We start from the raw sequence: 18448 nt of genomic DNA, 5'->3' as shown, positions 1-18448 counted from the left end.
AGGTTATAGCTTTACAACATAAATATAATAAGGAAATAAATATATAATAAATAAATTATATATTATAATACAAATATACATATTTTTTTGTTTAAATATTAATATTTAAGAGCTACGGAAGCCCTGAACCACAACGTAAACACAAATTATGTCTTTGTGTCTTGATTCGAAGCCTACATGTTTTCGTGCTCATCTATAGGCAACGCCATCTGGGCTGAGAACACTTAACAGTAACCATACTGTCTCCCTCTTCACCGTAAATACTTTCTGGATACATTTTAAGTGCATCATTCTGTATCCAATCATTTGGCTGATCCCGTGATTTCCTCAGATATAAAGCTGGATATCCATCAAATCTGAAAAGTATTTTTGTCTGTAAAGTATATTCCGGCGCAGTATATATTTTGTTATATATATATATGAATTGGAAACACTCGCTCTGCGCCAGTGGACGTGCACCATTATGAATGCATGTGCGGCAATTATAAATGTGAAACAACGGCAAGCACACACAAAAATAACTTCTATGGAAGAAATTCTCGTAATTTTTACTTTATTCTCAAAATATTACGAATTTATTCTCGTAAAGTTTCGACTTTAATCTCAAAATATTTCGACTTTAATCTCAAAATATTTCGACTTTAATCTCAAAATATTTCAACTTTATTTTCTAAATATTTCAACTTTATTCTCGTTATTTTAGTTTTTTTTTTTTTTACGGATTATATATTTTGTTTTGTTTTACGTTGCGGTTCAGGGCTTCCATAAATATCAGATGAAAATTTCCCCTGACAAAATATCTTGACAAGTTTACCTTGACCACATACAGTACATCTAAAAACCAACCATTTTATAGTTTGTGGTCTAGGATTTTTTATGTTTTTGAAAGCAGTCTCTTATGCTCACCAAGGTTGTATTTATTTGATCAAAATAACAGTAATATTGTAAAATGTAACTAAAATTTTAAATAACTTTATTCTATTTTAATATGTTATACATTTTTATATGTTTCTGTAAAGCTGAATTTTCAGCATCATTACTCCAGTCGTCAGTGTCACATGATCCTTCAGAAATTATTCTGCTGATTTGCTGCTCAAGAAACATTTATTATTATCAGTGTTGGAAATGGTTGTGCTGCTTAATGAAGTGTGTATTTTTTTTTTTTATGAACAGAAAACTTGAATAACCACTTCTATTCGAAAAAGAATCTTTTGTAAAAATGTATTTACAAAAAAAAAAATATATATATATTTATATATATACTGTAGGTGTGTCTCAAAATATTAGAATATCATGGAAAAGTTAAATTGTTTTTATAATTTAATTCAAAAAGTAAAACTTTCATATATTCTAGGTTCATTAAGTCACTAAGACATAAAGTAAAATATTTCAAGCCTTTTTTGTTTGGATTATAATGGCTTACAGCTCATAAAAATAAAAATCTCAAAGTATCTCAAATTATTAGAATAAGGCTGAATATTAGAATATTATATAAGATCAATCAAAAAAAGCATTTACAATACAAAAAAAAAAAAGTTCTGAAGAGTATGTTCATTTATGCACTCAATACTTGGGCGGGGCTCCTTTAGCACGAATTACTGCATCAATGCTGCGTGGCATTGAGGCGATCAGCCTGTGGCACTGCTGAGGCGTTATTGAAGCCCAGGTTACTTTGATAGCAGCTTTCAGCTCATCTGTATTGTTTGGTCGGTGTTTCTCATCTTCTCAGATTCTCTATGGGGTTCAGGTCAGGCGGGTTGGCTGTCCCATCAAGCACAGTAATATCGTGGCGAGAAAATCTATCAGTAGTAGTTTTGGCACTGTGGGCAAGTGCTAAATCCTGCTGGAAAAGGAAATCAGCATCTCCATGAAGCTTGTCAACAGATGGAAGCATGAAGTGCTCTAAAATCTCCTGGTAGACGACTGCGTTGACTTAGGATTTGATGAAACACAGTGGACCAACACCAGCAGATGACATGGCACCCCAAATCATCACCAAGTTCTTGAATCGAGCTTTGTCGTGCAGTGTTCGTGCAGTGTATAGGGAGAAACGAGAGACGATTAACCTCTCCAGACCGGCAATCATGGATGAATTAAAAAATGATGGTCGGATGAATTTCTGGCATATTAGAAATGTTGGTCGCTCCTCGTGACAATATCGCACAGTTAAAGCAGAGCTACGAACCGATTGCCCTAAACTCAGTGTTCTTCCCTCACTGCGCCTGTGCGAAAACAGAAGTTTAACCATTTCATCTGCAGCAAGAAAGAAAATGAAAAGAGGGAGATCTTAATTTCTGTAGCTTTCAAACTAGCTACAAATTACGGTTGCTTACCTCCAGTCCGTGTTGCAAAATGGATAAACCATATTACCCACGTCTTCACCTGCGATGTAGCTACCGTGCCTCTTCTATTAATTTGTTAAACAATGTCCATGTTAAACAAACTGTTTTTGAAATAAAGCTGTTTTGACTTATTATTGCAGTGTTCGGAAATATTAGCCCATAGACTGTTAATAATTTTAATTATAGGCCTATAATTCATTGTAATCGACCTACATGTTTTGAGACAATTTTCAATGAGGTAAGCTTCTATGCAATCTTTTATTATCCTCAATACGCGTTATAATAGCCTATCAATTTAATAATAAAAGTAGGCCTTCCCTAATAATACTAATAATCATTTAATACATAAATTGGAAATGCTAAAGCTGATGCTTGTTTTGACAATATCTCTGGATACATGATATCGTCTATTGGCACAACCAGGCACGGGGGTTTATCGCGCATATTTCACACGTATAGTGTGAGCAGTCAAGTCGCAGCTCGACATTCGGACCGTAGTGTGAGCACACTATTTTTTATAGTTTTCCTGAGCTTTAGCTTTTCATCGCATGCAATCTACTCGTTCAGTGTAAGTACATTGCTGAAATCACACAGACATCGCAGTGTATGCCCGTCTTAAGAAAGATGGCCAAAACCAGTGAAATATCAACTGATTTTATAACTAAGTTCTTGTCATATTTTATTACCATTTTCTAAACTATCCCGAATAAACTGCGATAATGTGAGAAATGTTGAAGGTGTCTGGATAAATTTTGGTTTGCCTGTATATATATAAGTTGCCATTTCCCCTTGCTTTTTTGACCTCTCCCCATCTAATCATCGTCATTTACTGACCACTTCTCATGATCCAATTAATTACTGATACATAAAATCCCACCCTGCATGTTTTTGTCATTAAACATCCTATTTCACTCTGAAATGTCACATTGCGTATAAGTAAAATAGGTTGCAAATGGTGTCATGTTGACGTCAAGAATAGGATTATTTGAAATGTGCCTTGGATAAAACAGGTGCACTTATGTAAGTGACCTGGTTTACAGGCAGAAGTCTGTAGAGATCTTTGAGACCTGTCCAATGTCCTGTCCTGCAGTTTTGGAGTGGCGTCAGGACTCGAGCTAGAAATGCCACCTGCTCGGTCTCTATGGCCTGTGCTCATTCTCTCTGCTCTATTAGCCTGACTGCCTGAACCGTCACCTGCTCCAGTTTAGATAGAGCAGAGACGTGAAGTGAGAGACTGCAGCCAGACAAGGTGTCCAAATGGACAGAAGAGGATGTGACAACACACACATACTTGTATATGTGGTTTACAGGGACTCTCCATAGGCATAATGGTTTTTATACTGTACAAACTGTATATTCTATCCCCCTACACTAACCCCACCCCTAAACCTACCCAGCACAGGAAACATTCTGCATTTTTTGAACATCGTTTAGTATGTTTTAAGCCATTTGGTTTACGATCCATTTGGTAAACCATGTTTATGTTGTATAGCCATGTCATTACACACATTTGTGTCCTCATAAACCATATATAAGAGCACAAACACACACAAACACACACACACACACATGCTCAAAAGCAGAAAACCAATCAGTGTATCATCTCAATCTGTGCCTGCCATTTAAATATTTTACACAGAGCTTATTATTAAAGAAATATGTAAATGTATGGAATAACACAAAAATACAGACAAAACTACTCAATTAGTTTCTTAAAGACTGAATCTGCTAGTTTAATGTAGGTAAACCAGCATTCACAGCACACTAATTAAAGCACGGCTGGGAGATTTTAATGGCTTTCAGAGAGCAAGGGAATGCAGAGATTTATATTGCCCAGTAACAGGCTTCACTGGCCACGTATAAACTGCACTTAAATGTGGTACTTCCTCCACTACTGAGAGCTTAATCCTGTTCTTTACTGTTTGGATGCTTCTTTTAGTACTATTTCAATGGCAGAGAAGTTTTTTAAATTTATTTTTATTACAGTAACAAAATTATTCTGTAAGCATTGAAGATGCTATAATAATAATAATTTAATATAGATTTACAATAGTAACAATAAATTAAATATTTTTTTATGATTAAAAATTAATTATTAATATATATATTTTTAAATATGATAGTTTCATTATAAATATGGTGATTATCTCTAAGGTGGACACCCAACATAATATATGATGTTTACCATCTGAATCTTACCATGTCATTGTCAACAAACGGAAAAGTCAGCCAGCTATTTATTATTTATGTAATGTATTTATGTAATTTATTATGTTAATTATTGTGTATTTCGCCCTAACAGCAGGGTTGCCTTTTACCCCAAATACCATATTTTTACAAATTCTTCAGTTATTGAAAAACTTAAATTACCTTGAAAAAAACTGAAAATCATTAAGAGGACATTTGTTTCAAAATATATTTAATAATTTTGGCGATTATCATTTGCTACTTAAATCTACAACATTTGAAAAAACATTAAAAGGGTGGTAAAATGCCCTTTTCACAAGATATAAAATAAATCTCTTTTGTCCCCTGAGTGTGTGTGTGAAGTTTTAGCACAAAATGCCCCACAGATATTTTTATATACAGTAGCATGTTAAAGTTGTCACTTTTTGAGGGTTTGCAAAATCGCACTGTTTTGTGCCTGGCCCTTTAAATGCAAATGAGCTGCTGCAGAGGGCGGGGTTTCAAGAGCTCTGTGTGTGTGTGTGTGTGTGTGTGTGTGTGTGTGTGTGTGTGTGTGTGTGTGTGTGTGTGTGTGTGTGTGTGTGTGTGTGTGTGTGTGTGTGTGTGTGTGTGAAGCAGCTGCAATTACCTCACGCAGACACACTAAAATGACAGAAACTGTTCTGCCTTTAATGTTAAAACAGAGTCAGACAAAGATGGAGAGACTCAAGAAGAAGTGACAACACGTAGAATGCAACAGGACGTCTCTGAATGGTTAGTTGATTAATTTATGTTGCTGATGTGGAGTTAACTATCTTTAATTAGCATATTCTGTCATGGTAATCTATAAATTGCTCGTATAGGAACTGTTGTGAGATGCACACAGAGTGACTTTCTATTGCATGTGAAAAGATGGATGCTAAAGTTTGAGCTGACTCACAAATGTACTCTTAAACAACAGCTTTTCCTCTCCTCAACATGGACCGAGTGTTCCCGGGGGCGGGGCTTATGTACATTTTAGGGTTGGTGATGTCACTAAACCCGGAGGAATGTCGTGTAGTCCCTACCAGCCGTTTGTTGTAGTCCTTTTCTTTAAAAGCAAATATCTTCCTTTGCTTTGAACTTTGAGCGTTGCAACTTTGCAGATGTTGTTTATGCTCAAACAGCAACATTACACACTAACTAAAGTTAGAAAAGTGAAATCATACTCAACCACCCCTTTAAATATTAGATCAGAATATGGCGCAGAATCAACTTTGTGCTGCTCCCCGCGATCGTGTCAAGGATCTAAAAAATGTCTGTGTGCATCTTGAAAAGCGTATGTTTTGGAAAGTCCTGTGACAAGTTTTTGTGCCTTCTAATTGTTTGGAGGAAAATAAAATCAAAGGCGTCTTTTACCCCGGTGCGTCTTTAATCCCTTTGGACCCTACAACTTGTAGTGTAACGAATTACTGTTGCCAGAAATGAATAAGTAAAGTAATAATATTAATTAATAATAATATTTTAAAAGGAGTAAAGAGCAATATATATATATAAAACTGTTTGTGACCAATTCAGTTGCAGTCTGAAGCCCATTAATATATACTTTATATCCGTGTTGTTTAGCTGTATTTTTACAGTATTATTGCGTCATGGGGGTCAAGGGGGAGTCATGGACCAAAAGAAATAGACAAGCACTAATTAAGTTTTCCAGGGACAGAAGTCTATTTACATCAATAAATGAAAGTTCACGGAAACTCGTCTTCCCTCCTCTGCGGCTGTCAATCATTCTCCATTCAGCAATGCTTTCAAACAGCGCGCCTCGTCCCGGTCACGAGGATGCACGCCACGGTAAAACTCTCTCCGATATGATATATTAACATTATAATGCTTGATCTGTACATAAAGGGCTGTGGATTTGCATAAAATGACTTTATTTAGCTGGAGTTTATTGCTGTTTTTAAACAACTCGCTACCGTGTGTCTGTTAGATCACACACATCACAAGGAGGACTAAGAATCGGCATTAAACGCACAAACAAATTATCAATAAACAGTTGGACAGTACACTAGGATTAGTGCGTTCGACATTTCTTCGCTTTGTGTCGTGAACTTTTAAATGTGCACTTGTGTTAGCGCTGCACACTGTGACCTCATGTTGCTTTAAGCACATCTGCACCCGCGATGCGCATACGCGCTCTGTTTTGAAGCGTTTCATATTATCATGGTTTTGCACACTGAAAGATCATTATAAGCCATTATTTTATTTTTTTGCCGTATCTATCTTATCTTGTTGCCCCATTAAAAAGCTGCACAATACATTTTAATTAAACATAATTTAATTGTATATTATTTGTGTGTAGTGTAGGGTATATCAATATATACACTTCTTCTGAACTCTTTACATTCATATATAAATATAAAATTGTTAAATGTACGAGTACCTGAATTAATTTTATAAGAGTACTAATAGTAATTTGTTATTATTAACATATTTTGATTTTATAAAATTACTGTGCAGATTTTTTCAAGAATTACTTTTTGCTGCTAATTTATACTCACTAAATTTAATAACATATTGTCATAGCTATTGTATACATTTATTTAATATTGAAAGGTGTTAACAGTAATCTTACACTGCAAAATGATAACTTACAAAGGATTAAACTCATCACAATTATTTAATGACAACCAAATTTCATAATCGTGACAGGCCTAGTCGTGTTGAATATGTGAAACCAGTCCCAATTGAAACTTCCAAGTACAAGCCAATATGTTTTGGAAAACATTCAAGGTGTTCTGGCAGGACGCAGTAACATGAAAGGCTGTGTCTGTAATAGGATTGTGCACCTGTATGTAGACACTTGAAACATTCTGGTTTGTTAACAGCATTATGTGTGTGTGTGTGTGTGTGTTTGTGTGTGCGTGCGCACTATGGCCTAGAGGCTCGTGGCCCTGGGCCCTTTGCTCCCAGGCTGCTTACCTGGAGTCAGCAGAATGACAGAGGTGACGATCAGAGAGCAGATGACCAGAATAACAAGCAGTGCAATCGCTATTCCCTTCCAGTTCCTCTGCGGAGGGTTACTTCCCACCAGCTCCTACAGAAAGAGACGGACAAAGAGAGAGTAAGCATGTGAGTCGATGAATGCAAATGGGAGGTTAGTCAAGGACAGTTGTGTGCCAGTGAGCAGCACCTCCTGGGAAACTGCTGTTGGCCTAAAACTAATTCTGCCAACAAAAGTGTCATTTAGTGTGACATACACAATTGTTCAAAAGTTAGGGGCTGGTAAAATCTTATGCTCATCAAAGCTGCATTTATTTGATTTGATTAAAATCTTTTGTATTTAAATATAATAAAATGTAATATAGTCCTGTGATGGAATAACTCCTGTCTTCAGGGTCACATGATCCTTCAGAATTAATTCTAAGATGCTGATTTTTTGTTCCTGAAACATGTATTATTAATATTATCAATGTTGAAAACAGTTGCTAATAATACTTTGTTCAAACCGTGATATTTTATTTTTCAGGATTCCTTCGAAAGGACAGCATTTTTTTAAAATGTAGCCTAATGTAGCCTAAAGTCTTTACTGTCACTTTTGATTCATGTAATGCATCTTAGCCGAATAAAAGTATTAATTTCTTACAGAAAAAAAGAAAAATCATATACTGACCCCAAACTTTTGAAAATTGTACTTTTTTTTCTTCCAGCAACAGAGGAAGATTTATTGGTTAAATAAAGTAAGAAGCTCTGAAAAGCTTGAGGGCGTTTTAATTTCTAAAGGCCAAAAAAACACATACATCATTTGTATTTGGTTCATGAGTTGTGCATAAGAACTATATGGAGGATAGAAATGCTTTTTTTTTCTCCAAATTTGAGATTATTTAATTGATGTTAAGCCTAAACCAGCGCAAATTCTCTCAATAAATATTTAGCAGTAGCTCTAACTGAAACAAATTTGATCAATTGTTGGAAGTTCCTCCACATGAAAACATAAATTTGAGCATAAGAGGAGCTATTTCAAACTGGCGATGAATCAAGTGTGAATGTCAGACAATAAACTCAATAAATCAAAACAGTTTGTTTATTAAAAAAGCAGAGAACAGACCCGCTCATACAAATGCCGCCAAAACACAAGATTCACAACAAGCAGACAGTTAGTATACACAGAGCATTTGAACTTCAAAGCAGAATGCATGCAAATAGAGTTGAAAGTAGCATGCGCTGTGGCCTGTGTCCCAGCGGCTGACATTTTTATTGGACTCAACTCAGACTAATGAAGTGGAAGTCTAGTGGCGAGGGTGGCATTAAACTCTTTAAGGCCTGAGCTGTTAGTGACCTTGTTCCTGTCCTAATTGAATAGCGCGCCAGACATCATTAGCCTGGAGATAACAGTAGCCAGAGCCTGTTTACCGGGACACCCATTACAAGGACTCATTAAAGTCCCTTTCTCTCTCTCTCTCTCTGTTTCTCTCTTCCTCTCTAGGGTCACACAGACAGACTCTTCCTTTCCGGTATGCAGACAGAGCAACTGAGTCTCATGTGAATAGAGACACAGCATTACAGCACTGACCACCAACGGCACCTTTCACCCTGCCTTACTTCACATATGCTATCCTAATGACAATAAAAGCTAGGTATATTTTACCCACAATGCTCTGTGTCTTAATGAGACTCATTAAGATAATTTATCAGAAATTAGTCTGATTGATGCTTACATGTGCACACACAAAAGCACCTAAATGGCAGGTGCATGCCAAGGTATGGGCTGATTATTTTATTTATTTATTTATTTGCTTTTTCTGTTGGTAATAATGAGTCAACAGATAAATTAATCGGTATCTGAAAAAACAGCACCCAAAATCAAAGGGAAAGTAACATTTTTAAGCAGATGCATTACAGAAATTGTTGACACATACAATTTTAAGTTAAATGGTAAACTATGATAATATTTGATTAGGTAAACCACATTTGGAAATCTGTGGGAATCTTTGCACAATAAACAATAACAACTGGGATGTGTGATGTCTCAGAAAAACATCAAAGACAGAATTAATGGAAGAATGGAAGTTGTGTGTGTAGTGATGAATCACAAAGTTACATGGTGATGCTCTAGACTAGAGCAGTGGTTCTCAAACCTCTCCTGGAGTACCACCAGCCCTGCACATGTTGTATGTCTCCCTCATCTATCACCTGACTCGTGAGCTCATTAGTAGAAACTGCAGGACCTAAAATGGTGTGTCAGATATAATGAGACATACAAAATGTGCATGGCTGGTGGTACTCCAGGACAGGTTTGAGAACCACTGCTCTAGAGCGGTGTCTTCAAAAATCTGCTGAATAGTATAATAATAAATGTGTCTCTAACACAGTGAAGCTTGGAGAAAGAGGTGTCATTGTGTGGAGAGCCTTGCTAGCTGCTGGTAGTGGTGAGATACTTCTCTGTAAAAAGTCATTTAATGCTTTGGAATACAGGAGATTATTGCAGAATGGCTTGTATCACACAAATTAAAAGTTATTATCTAAAGAGGAATGATCAGATGTTATTTTTCAACAAGAAAATCCTCCTGCCCAAATTGCAAAGACAACCAATAAGTGGCTTGAGAACAAGTCCAGTACGCTCATGTTTGATCAGAGTCCCAATTTGAACTCTATAGCGAATATTTTGTCTCACATTAAACTCAAACAAACTGGTCTACTCATGAACAGTTTGAAGCCATCAACATTGAGTGGAACAACAGTTGCTACGTTTACATGGACATTTTTACATTTTCATTACATGGAATGAAATCAATCCGATTGATGAATCCGAAAACGGTGTTTACATAAACTATAAAAAAATTGATCGTGTGCGTGTTTATATGTCACAAGCTTCATATCAGAATACATTTTTTGACATGCGCACACTGCACCAATATACTGCCGCTGTTCGCTCATAACTATTCTCCTCTATTGGTTCTTTATTTGTTTTAAAGAGCAGACTTAATATTTATCTGTCACTGGTCATGATTTGGACAATGAGCATATGAACCGTTTTGCTTATATTTATCACGCAGTAAAACCCGCGCCCAAAACCTATCTGTGGATGAGAGTCTGAAACAAGGACTGGTGGGACGCTGTCCTGCTCCACTTCACAGACGCAGTGAAATGAGAATTTTAGAATAACTGGACACTAATTTATATGACACTTTATTCAACAGGAAGATCAGCTCATTCCGTGCGTCATGCGTCATGACGCTATTTCAATGTCATTGCACAAGCGCAATCCTTTCAGTTTCGTTTTTTGATCCGATCAAGTGTTTACATGTTCTCTCGATCGGATTACAAAAGGAATAAACCACCCCTTTCAATCCGATCGAAATTCCAATCGGATCGAGCTCAATCAGATAGATTAAGCTGTTTACATGAAGGTTTTTTAGTCCGATTGAGCCGTCAATCCGATTATAAGGGTCCATGTAAACGCAGTTACAGACTCATCTTCCTGTAAAAAGATGTCTAAAAGTTTACCCACATTGCCTTAAAAAATGTAAGGCGATAGAGTAAACATTTTAACTTACATATATCACCATGAAACTTTACCCGTTGATTACTCACATGAATAGGAGAAAAAAAAATGTATTGCAAGTTTTCTGTAATTTTATGTTTAAATATGTTAATCAGGCTTTTTCTAATTAAATATGTGTTAATTTGCATATATTTTAAAGTGATGAATCTGACCATTGAAAAAAACAAGGTTCAAAATTATTTTTGCATTTTGTTGACATATTCATTGAAAATGCAGTACCAGAGAGGATTATGAATATCTCCTTTTGTTACCCTGTAAATCAGAAAATACTGCCAATAGCCTTTGGCAGGACAAGGCCGTGGGCCGCGGTAGAACGGCGCCAGGCCAGTGGGTTGATTGATGATGAGCGATGACAGTGAGGATCGAGAGAGGCCAGGCCTGGACGAGAGGAGCCACGCCCCTCACGCACGACTGCTGTCACATATAATAAAACACATCATAAAATCCAGGCCTGGCCTCTCTCGATCCTCACTGTCGTCGCTCCTCCTTTTATGCTTCCGCTCCTCCGTGAGAGATACGAGACCGGTTCATCGCGCAGGTGTCGCTCATCATCAATCACGCCACCGGCCTTGCGCTGTTCTCTCTCGGCCCTGTCCTGCTCGCCACAGTGACTGAGGTGAACTGTGTCATTTTTGAATTCTTACAGATACATAAGCTGGTATGATAGGGGAAAATGCTGAAATTATTTACTTCAACTGATTTAACTGATTCACTAGATTTAACGTAAAGTATTAAGCAGAACTACTGTTTTCTACATTGATAACATTAAGAAATGTTTCTTGAGCAGTGAGCACCAAGCATATTAGAATGATTTCTGAAGGATCATGTGACACTGATGACTGGAGTAATGGCTTCTGGAAATTTAGCCTTGTAAACATTTGAAATATATATTAAATTAGTAATAATACATTGGTCACTTGCAAAATAGAGCACACTTTATGCTGAATGTGGCACAAAGAAGGCTTGTTCTGACTGGACCTGCAGCAACGTCCTGTAATACAGTCCAGTAATGGCCCACACCTGGCCTCTCACAAGACAAACACACAAGCGAGGGACAACCCAGATCTATGACATCCATCCTGGGCCATTATCATAATGACCGTGCCATTACAGCAGCTTAGTAAACACACCACACACCTGTTTATGACAAGCCCTCTGCCTTCCATTAAACCACCACAACACTTTCCTACCAGGAGAGCTATTATACTTTATAATGGCTTCTGTCCAGAACACCATCATCATTTTTTATATATTTTTACCAGCAACTCAAAAAAATACAACAAACCCACGCTGACCGCTAACTATAGCGTGCTTTCATATGTACAACACAAACACACACACACACACACACACACACACACACACACACACACACACACACACACACACACACACACACACACACACACACACACACACACACACAAATAATAATCTACTGCCATGTTGTGTGCACAAAGAGAAAGGATACAGAAAAGAAGTAAAAAAAAAAAAAGAGAGAGAAAGTGTTTTGGCAGGTGTGAAATGAATACAGATCTGTTGATAACAACAGAGAGAGCGCAGTACTCCAGCTTTCATTCACTGATTGGAGGAGACTACAGCTTACAAAGCCAATGAAAAAAAAAAAAAAAAACACACACACTTGAAAAGACACACTACAGCCTGAGTGCAGCTCAGAAAAACAATGGGAACAGACAGACAGGAGGGAGGATGTGAGGTGACTGTACAAGCTTCATTTCTGTCTTTGACATATAGGTGTACTATACAGATACTGTATGTGCGTCCTGAATTACACATTACTGCACCACCCTGCCAAAGCTTGAGTTCTAGTTTCTAAACAGCTGGTGGTGGAAATGAATGAAAAAAGTATGGCTGAGCGATATTGACAAGACATTATATTTTCTGGGATTTTATCGATATTTTGCTGAGTGTGTTTGTGCTAGTACCATGGCAGGTTTAGGAATGCTGTGACAAGCTGACCCCAAACGCTTTTGATATTCTTCATATTCTGTGTGATGGTCAGTTTGCAGCAATAACAGAAATCATTTTCCAAAAAATTTAAACATTTAATGTGCATGTTTACCTTTATTAATGCATTTTTGTAAAGCTAAATAAATGCTTACACCATCTGTTGTATCTGGTTATATTTAATCAATACATTTAATTAGTATTAGACACAATAGGGCTGATATCAATCAAATGAAATCAGTATCAACAAAACAATGCAGAGGAAACACTTGCATAGATGCATTGAGACTGTTTAATGCAGCTCAGAGGGGACATGAATGCATTTAACCTGCAGTTACAAATGCATAAATAATGTTTTGATGTTTTAAACATAAAACATTGAATACTTATATTAGAAATGATTTAAAAAAAAGAAAATATACTTTAAATGTGAAACTAAAACCGCCAATAGGTGGCAGCAAGTCACTGTTAATGAGTGAGTCATTGAGTTTCAACCGATTCATTCAAACGGCTGATTCGTTCAGGAACAAAGCATTTGACTGTCTGATTGAGTCATTAAATAATTTATTCAAAGGATTAGTTCATTCAGTAACGAAACACACCGCCGCGTGTTGCTCAGAGACGCAAAAAAGTCCTGTGGCTTTGATTGGAACAATTTTTATTGACGAAATAGAGCAAAAACAAGCAATATTTAGTCACTTAATATTAACTTCTTTTTATTGAACAGATGTATAAAATCAATATCACGTTTGTAATTATGCTGATATTTGAAGTAAAAACAATGGCACCCTTCGTATGATATTGACTATACAATTATTATCTTAAACATTTAGGGCATTCTAAATGTATTTTAATAGACTAAATTACTCAGTGAAAGCATGCACTAAATGTGCAAGCGCACTAGTCTTAACCCTCATCACGTAGTGTATGCATGCACTCTCTATATGTGTTTTTGTAAAGTGAGGGACATATTCGATATGGTCAGATCGCACATTGTTAAAACAACAATCATGATATTATCGTAGACAATATGTATCGCACACCACTATACAAAATATTTGCATCTACACTGTAAATAAACATATGCAGTTAGAGCATATAACGTGACATTAACTTGACATTAATATCGCCAGAAGGGCTTGGAGGCATCCTGCATAAAAACACAGGAATAAAGACTTGAATGCACAATATTCAAATTGTTCACTTATTGGTGGCACGCACTGAACAAAAAACACAATATTTACAAGTCCACTTAGCATGCTTGAATCAGTAGCGAGCTATCATTTGTGCTTTCATTGAGATTCAAGGCAGAGCCAGGAGAAGTGTGTTAAATAGAGGACATTTGCATTGCTAATCTCCATTGTCTGATGTGACCTCCCAAGTCTTCCACTTTTTGTTAGATCGTAGGTCAAGATTTACCCGATATTTGCGTCTTTCTTGACTGGTGATTTCAGTGATGAACACCTATATTTCAAATCTGCAGAAAGTTTTCAAAAAGTCTAAGCCTGAGACATCCACAAACTGCCCACAGGTTGTTCATGGAGCACATGTTGCATATAGCAGACAAAAATAGCAAGAGTTTTCTCAAAACAGCATTGCCCAGTCTGGAGTGCGTTTCCTGTACAACGATCTAACTCACTGCTTAACCACCGCAGTAGGATGCATTACATGGCTGTACCTTTGTCAATTAAAACACTTTGATTCAACAATATTGGAATAAGTAAATTAATATAGTCATTAATGATGTCACATGCAGGTGGTGGAGTATTAACTTCTGCTAGTTAATTGATTTGAGATCCCAATTAATTATTATAGTTCATATACACAAATAACCAAATTCTTTTTTTTTATCACGTTAACATGTAACATGTAATTGGCGCACACTTTACTCCCACATACATGCAGTTCATTCAGTCAGCAGGTTTTTTCCACGGCGTAATTTGTCTGTAATTTAATGTTACATTCAGAACAATCAAAAACAATTATTATGCCAAGTAATAGAGTCAATAGTCAACTGTTAAATGTTGGTAAGCCACATGTCTATCAACTTGGTACATTCATAAGAATTCAACTGAAGTGTGGGTACAGGTGTGTGTTCAGTATACTTTGAACATGGTTCATCCAATCAGATTTTAGAGCTGGAATTATCAGATTAATAAGGCTTCCTTCCACAAGGTATAAATGTCAGTGAAGTTTTCTTTCTGTGTTCCTGAGACCTTTCATTGAAGCTGTTAATGCCGTCACATGATACACAAACACATGGCACGGGACGGAGCAATAATACATTAGTAAGTATAATATTATCACTCCTGAAGCATGACACCTGCTGAGCATTTGTATCTTTAATGTGCAGAAAAGCTCTTCAGTCCCTGCTTCCATAAGAGCAGAGAGCTCAGCACAGTGGTAAGTGTTCTTCCATCACACTGAGTGAGAGGAAGGCGTAAATGTGAGACTGCCCATGTTCCCTTACCTTTACTCAGCTTGGAAGCTTCTCATCAGCAGGACTAACTCTGAGTCTAACACTTCCTGTGGTTCCCTGCTCTGAAAGACAAATGAATACGATAGAGCTGCAGTATCAGGCTTCAATATCCCCAGTATCCACCTAATTTGCAATGTGTAAGTAAGAAATTTTGAATTTGATTTAAATGTCCGAGACTTCCAAATCATTAGCCGCATAGGTAATAATGCATCAAGATGTTAGGTCTGGCTCAATCCGAGGGGCGGGATAAACGATTGTCTTTCAAATTCCCTCTGCATGCAATAGGATAGCGCTACAACCAACCAGAGCAACGAAGAAGGTGACGACAAAACTCTGAACACATCTTCCTTTTTTAAGAATGACTTAAGTGGCATTCTTTGTTCTTTTCTCAACAAAAAGCTTAACTCCAAGTCCTCCAGAGTCGCGGCCAAAGCCGATTCAACAGACAGCTGTTTGCCAGCAGCAGCAATTCTTTATTTTCAAGTAGCAGGGAACCGTCACAACTCTGTCGTCATTATGTTAAGCCCTCTCGCCGACTTTATACACGATGTGATTGGCCTGAATAGAGTTTGGTTTTTCCAGCTCGAAAGCCAACGGAGAGTTGCTAGACCACACTGGCTGCAAAATAAATGTTGCTGCCGCTAGGGTGCGTCTAGATTTCTAGGCTAGTAAATAACCAGAAGAATAACACAGTGCAGTAAATGGAAAAACTATTTGTGCTACAAACTATAGTGTTTATTATGGAAGTTTGCTTCCACCACAGAATAAAACAATTTTAAAGATATTTGCAGCTTTTTATCTCGCAATTACTTTTCTTAGAATTGTGAGAAATAAACTCACAATTGCGCGTTATAGTGAAATTCCGAGGGGGGGGAACTAATTTATAAAACGACTTAATAACTCCAAATGCAAGTTTATATCTCGCAATTCAGACTTAATAACTCGCAGTTGCGAGTTTATATTACGCAAATACTTATTTTTTATTCAGTAATATAAACAAGATTCCATAGTTTATGCAGAGTTTCCCCTACCATTGTTTTGGGGGGGTCAACCCCCCGCTCCTCAAAGAATGACAAAAATATATTCCAAAAAAATGTAAACAGACGAGCCAGCACCATGAAGTAACTTTAGCAGCTATGATTTTCACAATGAAAATCACAATGAAAATTGTTCATCTGACAAAAAGTTAATATGATTCAAATAAATTAATGTTTTGTCTTCATTTGATTACCAGAAAAAATACAACACCCAATTTGTGTGAAAAAACAAAAAACATTTAATTTACTTTTTTTTTTTCAATGTTGTTTTAGTTTAATAATTGTATAAGTTTCAGGATTTCAATTAGGCCTAGATAGAAATGCTTTTTAATTACTACAATTTTTACACCACATATATGTGGACGCAACATATATTGTCTTCCCCCCTGAAAAAAAAAATCACTGGGAAACACTGTTATGATTATGATAATAAATTAAAATAAGATGATAACAAATACCATTTTGCAATATAAAGCAGCATAACTGTTTTGGTACATGTAATTTTTTGTCCACTGGAAGCTTTGAACATTCAAGTTACAAATGGCCATGCCCGCTCTTATGTTAAAACTAAGGTGGATAGCAGGGTCAAATCAGATTTTCAAATATTATGAACTGTTATATTCCCTTAGCGTCAGTATACTAAGGATTTTATTATTATTAATATGAGCTCTTTGGTTGTATGGAGCCATTAAAAACTCTTCCTGAAGGACAAATTTATGTGATGAGTGATATTTACATGCCAGATGATTTACATGCCAGATTCTGTATGCGAGAACAATGGGGTTTTCCACTGGCTGTTGAACAAAACAAGCTTCGATCGTCCATGTACGTGATACATAATACTGAAATTTCACACTTCACAGAGGCTGATTCGGAATTCATCATCGACCTGCATCAGAGAACTAGCAAGAGAAAGAAAGGAGGAGGGGAGGAGAGAAGAAGCTCCCAATTCCCCAGCCTGCACAGCTCTAAATGCATTCCTGCTGTGCTCTCTTAGTTCTCAAAGCATTGTTCTGATATGTGTGGCAGGTTGCAATTGCCTGGCAATACCCAATGGAGGAGCCTGTGAGGGCATATGGGGCCATTTGCTAAAAATCACAGCGGCGACTGATTCAAAGAACACAAATGTATTCCTTTTAACTGGAAAATAAGATCCCAGCGTTATTTTTATTTCCCATTAAAGAAGGAAACCATGCTTTATGACACATCTCAAAAGTGAAGAAGAAGGGGATTTTCAACCCATCTGCACTCACTGGTATAAGTGCTCACCTCGTCTTTCTCTCTTAGCCAGCTGAAAGCCTGTTTTTTTTGATTCTCAAATGACCTTAAAGGGGTGAATGGCAGGACATGGTGGCTTGTTAAGAACATTAAGAACATCTAACCGGGGAGCTGATCTAAAATAGATTAAAGGTGAACAGGGTAAACCCTATGATGAGATGTAATATGTAAGAAACAATCAAAACAGTCAAACACAGCATGACTTCAGATTAGTACCACTGTATCAACAGACTTCTCGGCCTGATTCTGATATTAAGCCCAATTTTAAATATGCTGTGTGTTATTTAAGTTTGGTTATCACAAGCTACCTAGTGTAACATTTTGAAAACACTGCAATGACACTTATAAAACATATATGATTTTAGTATAGTTTAGTTTGCCATTTTTAAAGATTTATTTTAGATTCCTTAACCTTACACATATCTAAACATAACTACTTTAATATAGTATTATTATATATAAACATAATGGGCAGGAAAATGTACAATGACCATTTTAGTGACCATTAAATAGCTATTTTTGAGCTGCTAATCCTACCTTTAAAATTAACCATAACCATTTCTTACAAAAACAAAAAAACATGTAGTATAAAGAAAAACATATCAAACAGGCAAGTGTAATCACGATAATTAAT

At 36.6% G+C, this 18448-nt stretch overlaps 1 protein-coding gene across 3 annotated transcripts in view; it reads right to left on the bottom strand.

Moving 5' to 3' along the window:
* The window catches only part of dpp6a (dipeptidyl-peptidase 6a), a 430900-nt gene that overhangs the window by 120237 nt on the left and 292215 nt on the right, over positions 1 to 18448 (bottom strand). For all 3 annotated transcript variants that reach the window (XM_079602703.1, XM_079602704.1, XM_079602702.1), the window contains one exon: positions 7470 to 7584. In XM_079602703.1, coding sequence (XP_079458829.1) covers positions 7470 to 7584 — 115 coding nt within the window. The remainder of the gene's footprint in view (positions 1 to 7469; positions 7585 to 18448) is intronic.

The sequence above is a fragment of the Phoxinus phoxinus genome, assembly GCF_949152265.1.
Source record: "Phoxinus phoxinus genome assembly, chromosome: 24".
NCBI lineage: Eukaryota > Metazoa > Chordata > Actinopteri > Cypriniformes > Leuciscidae > Phoxinus > Phoxinus phoxinus.
This window is presented reverse-complemented; position numbering and strand designations above follow the sequence as displayed.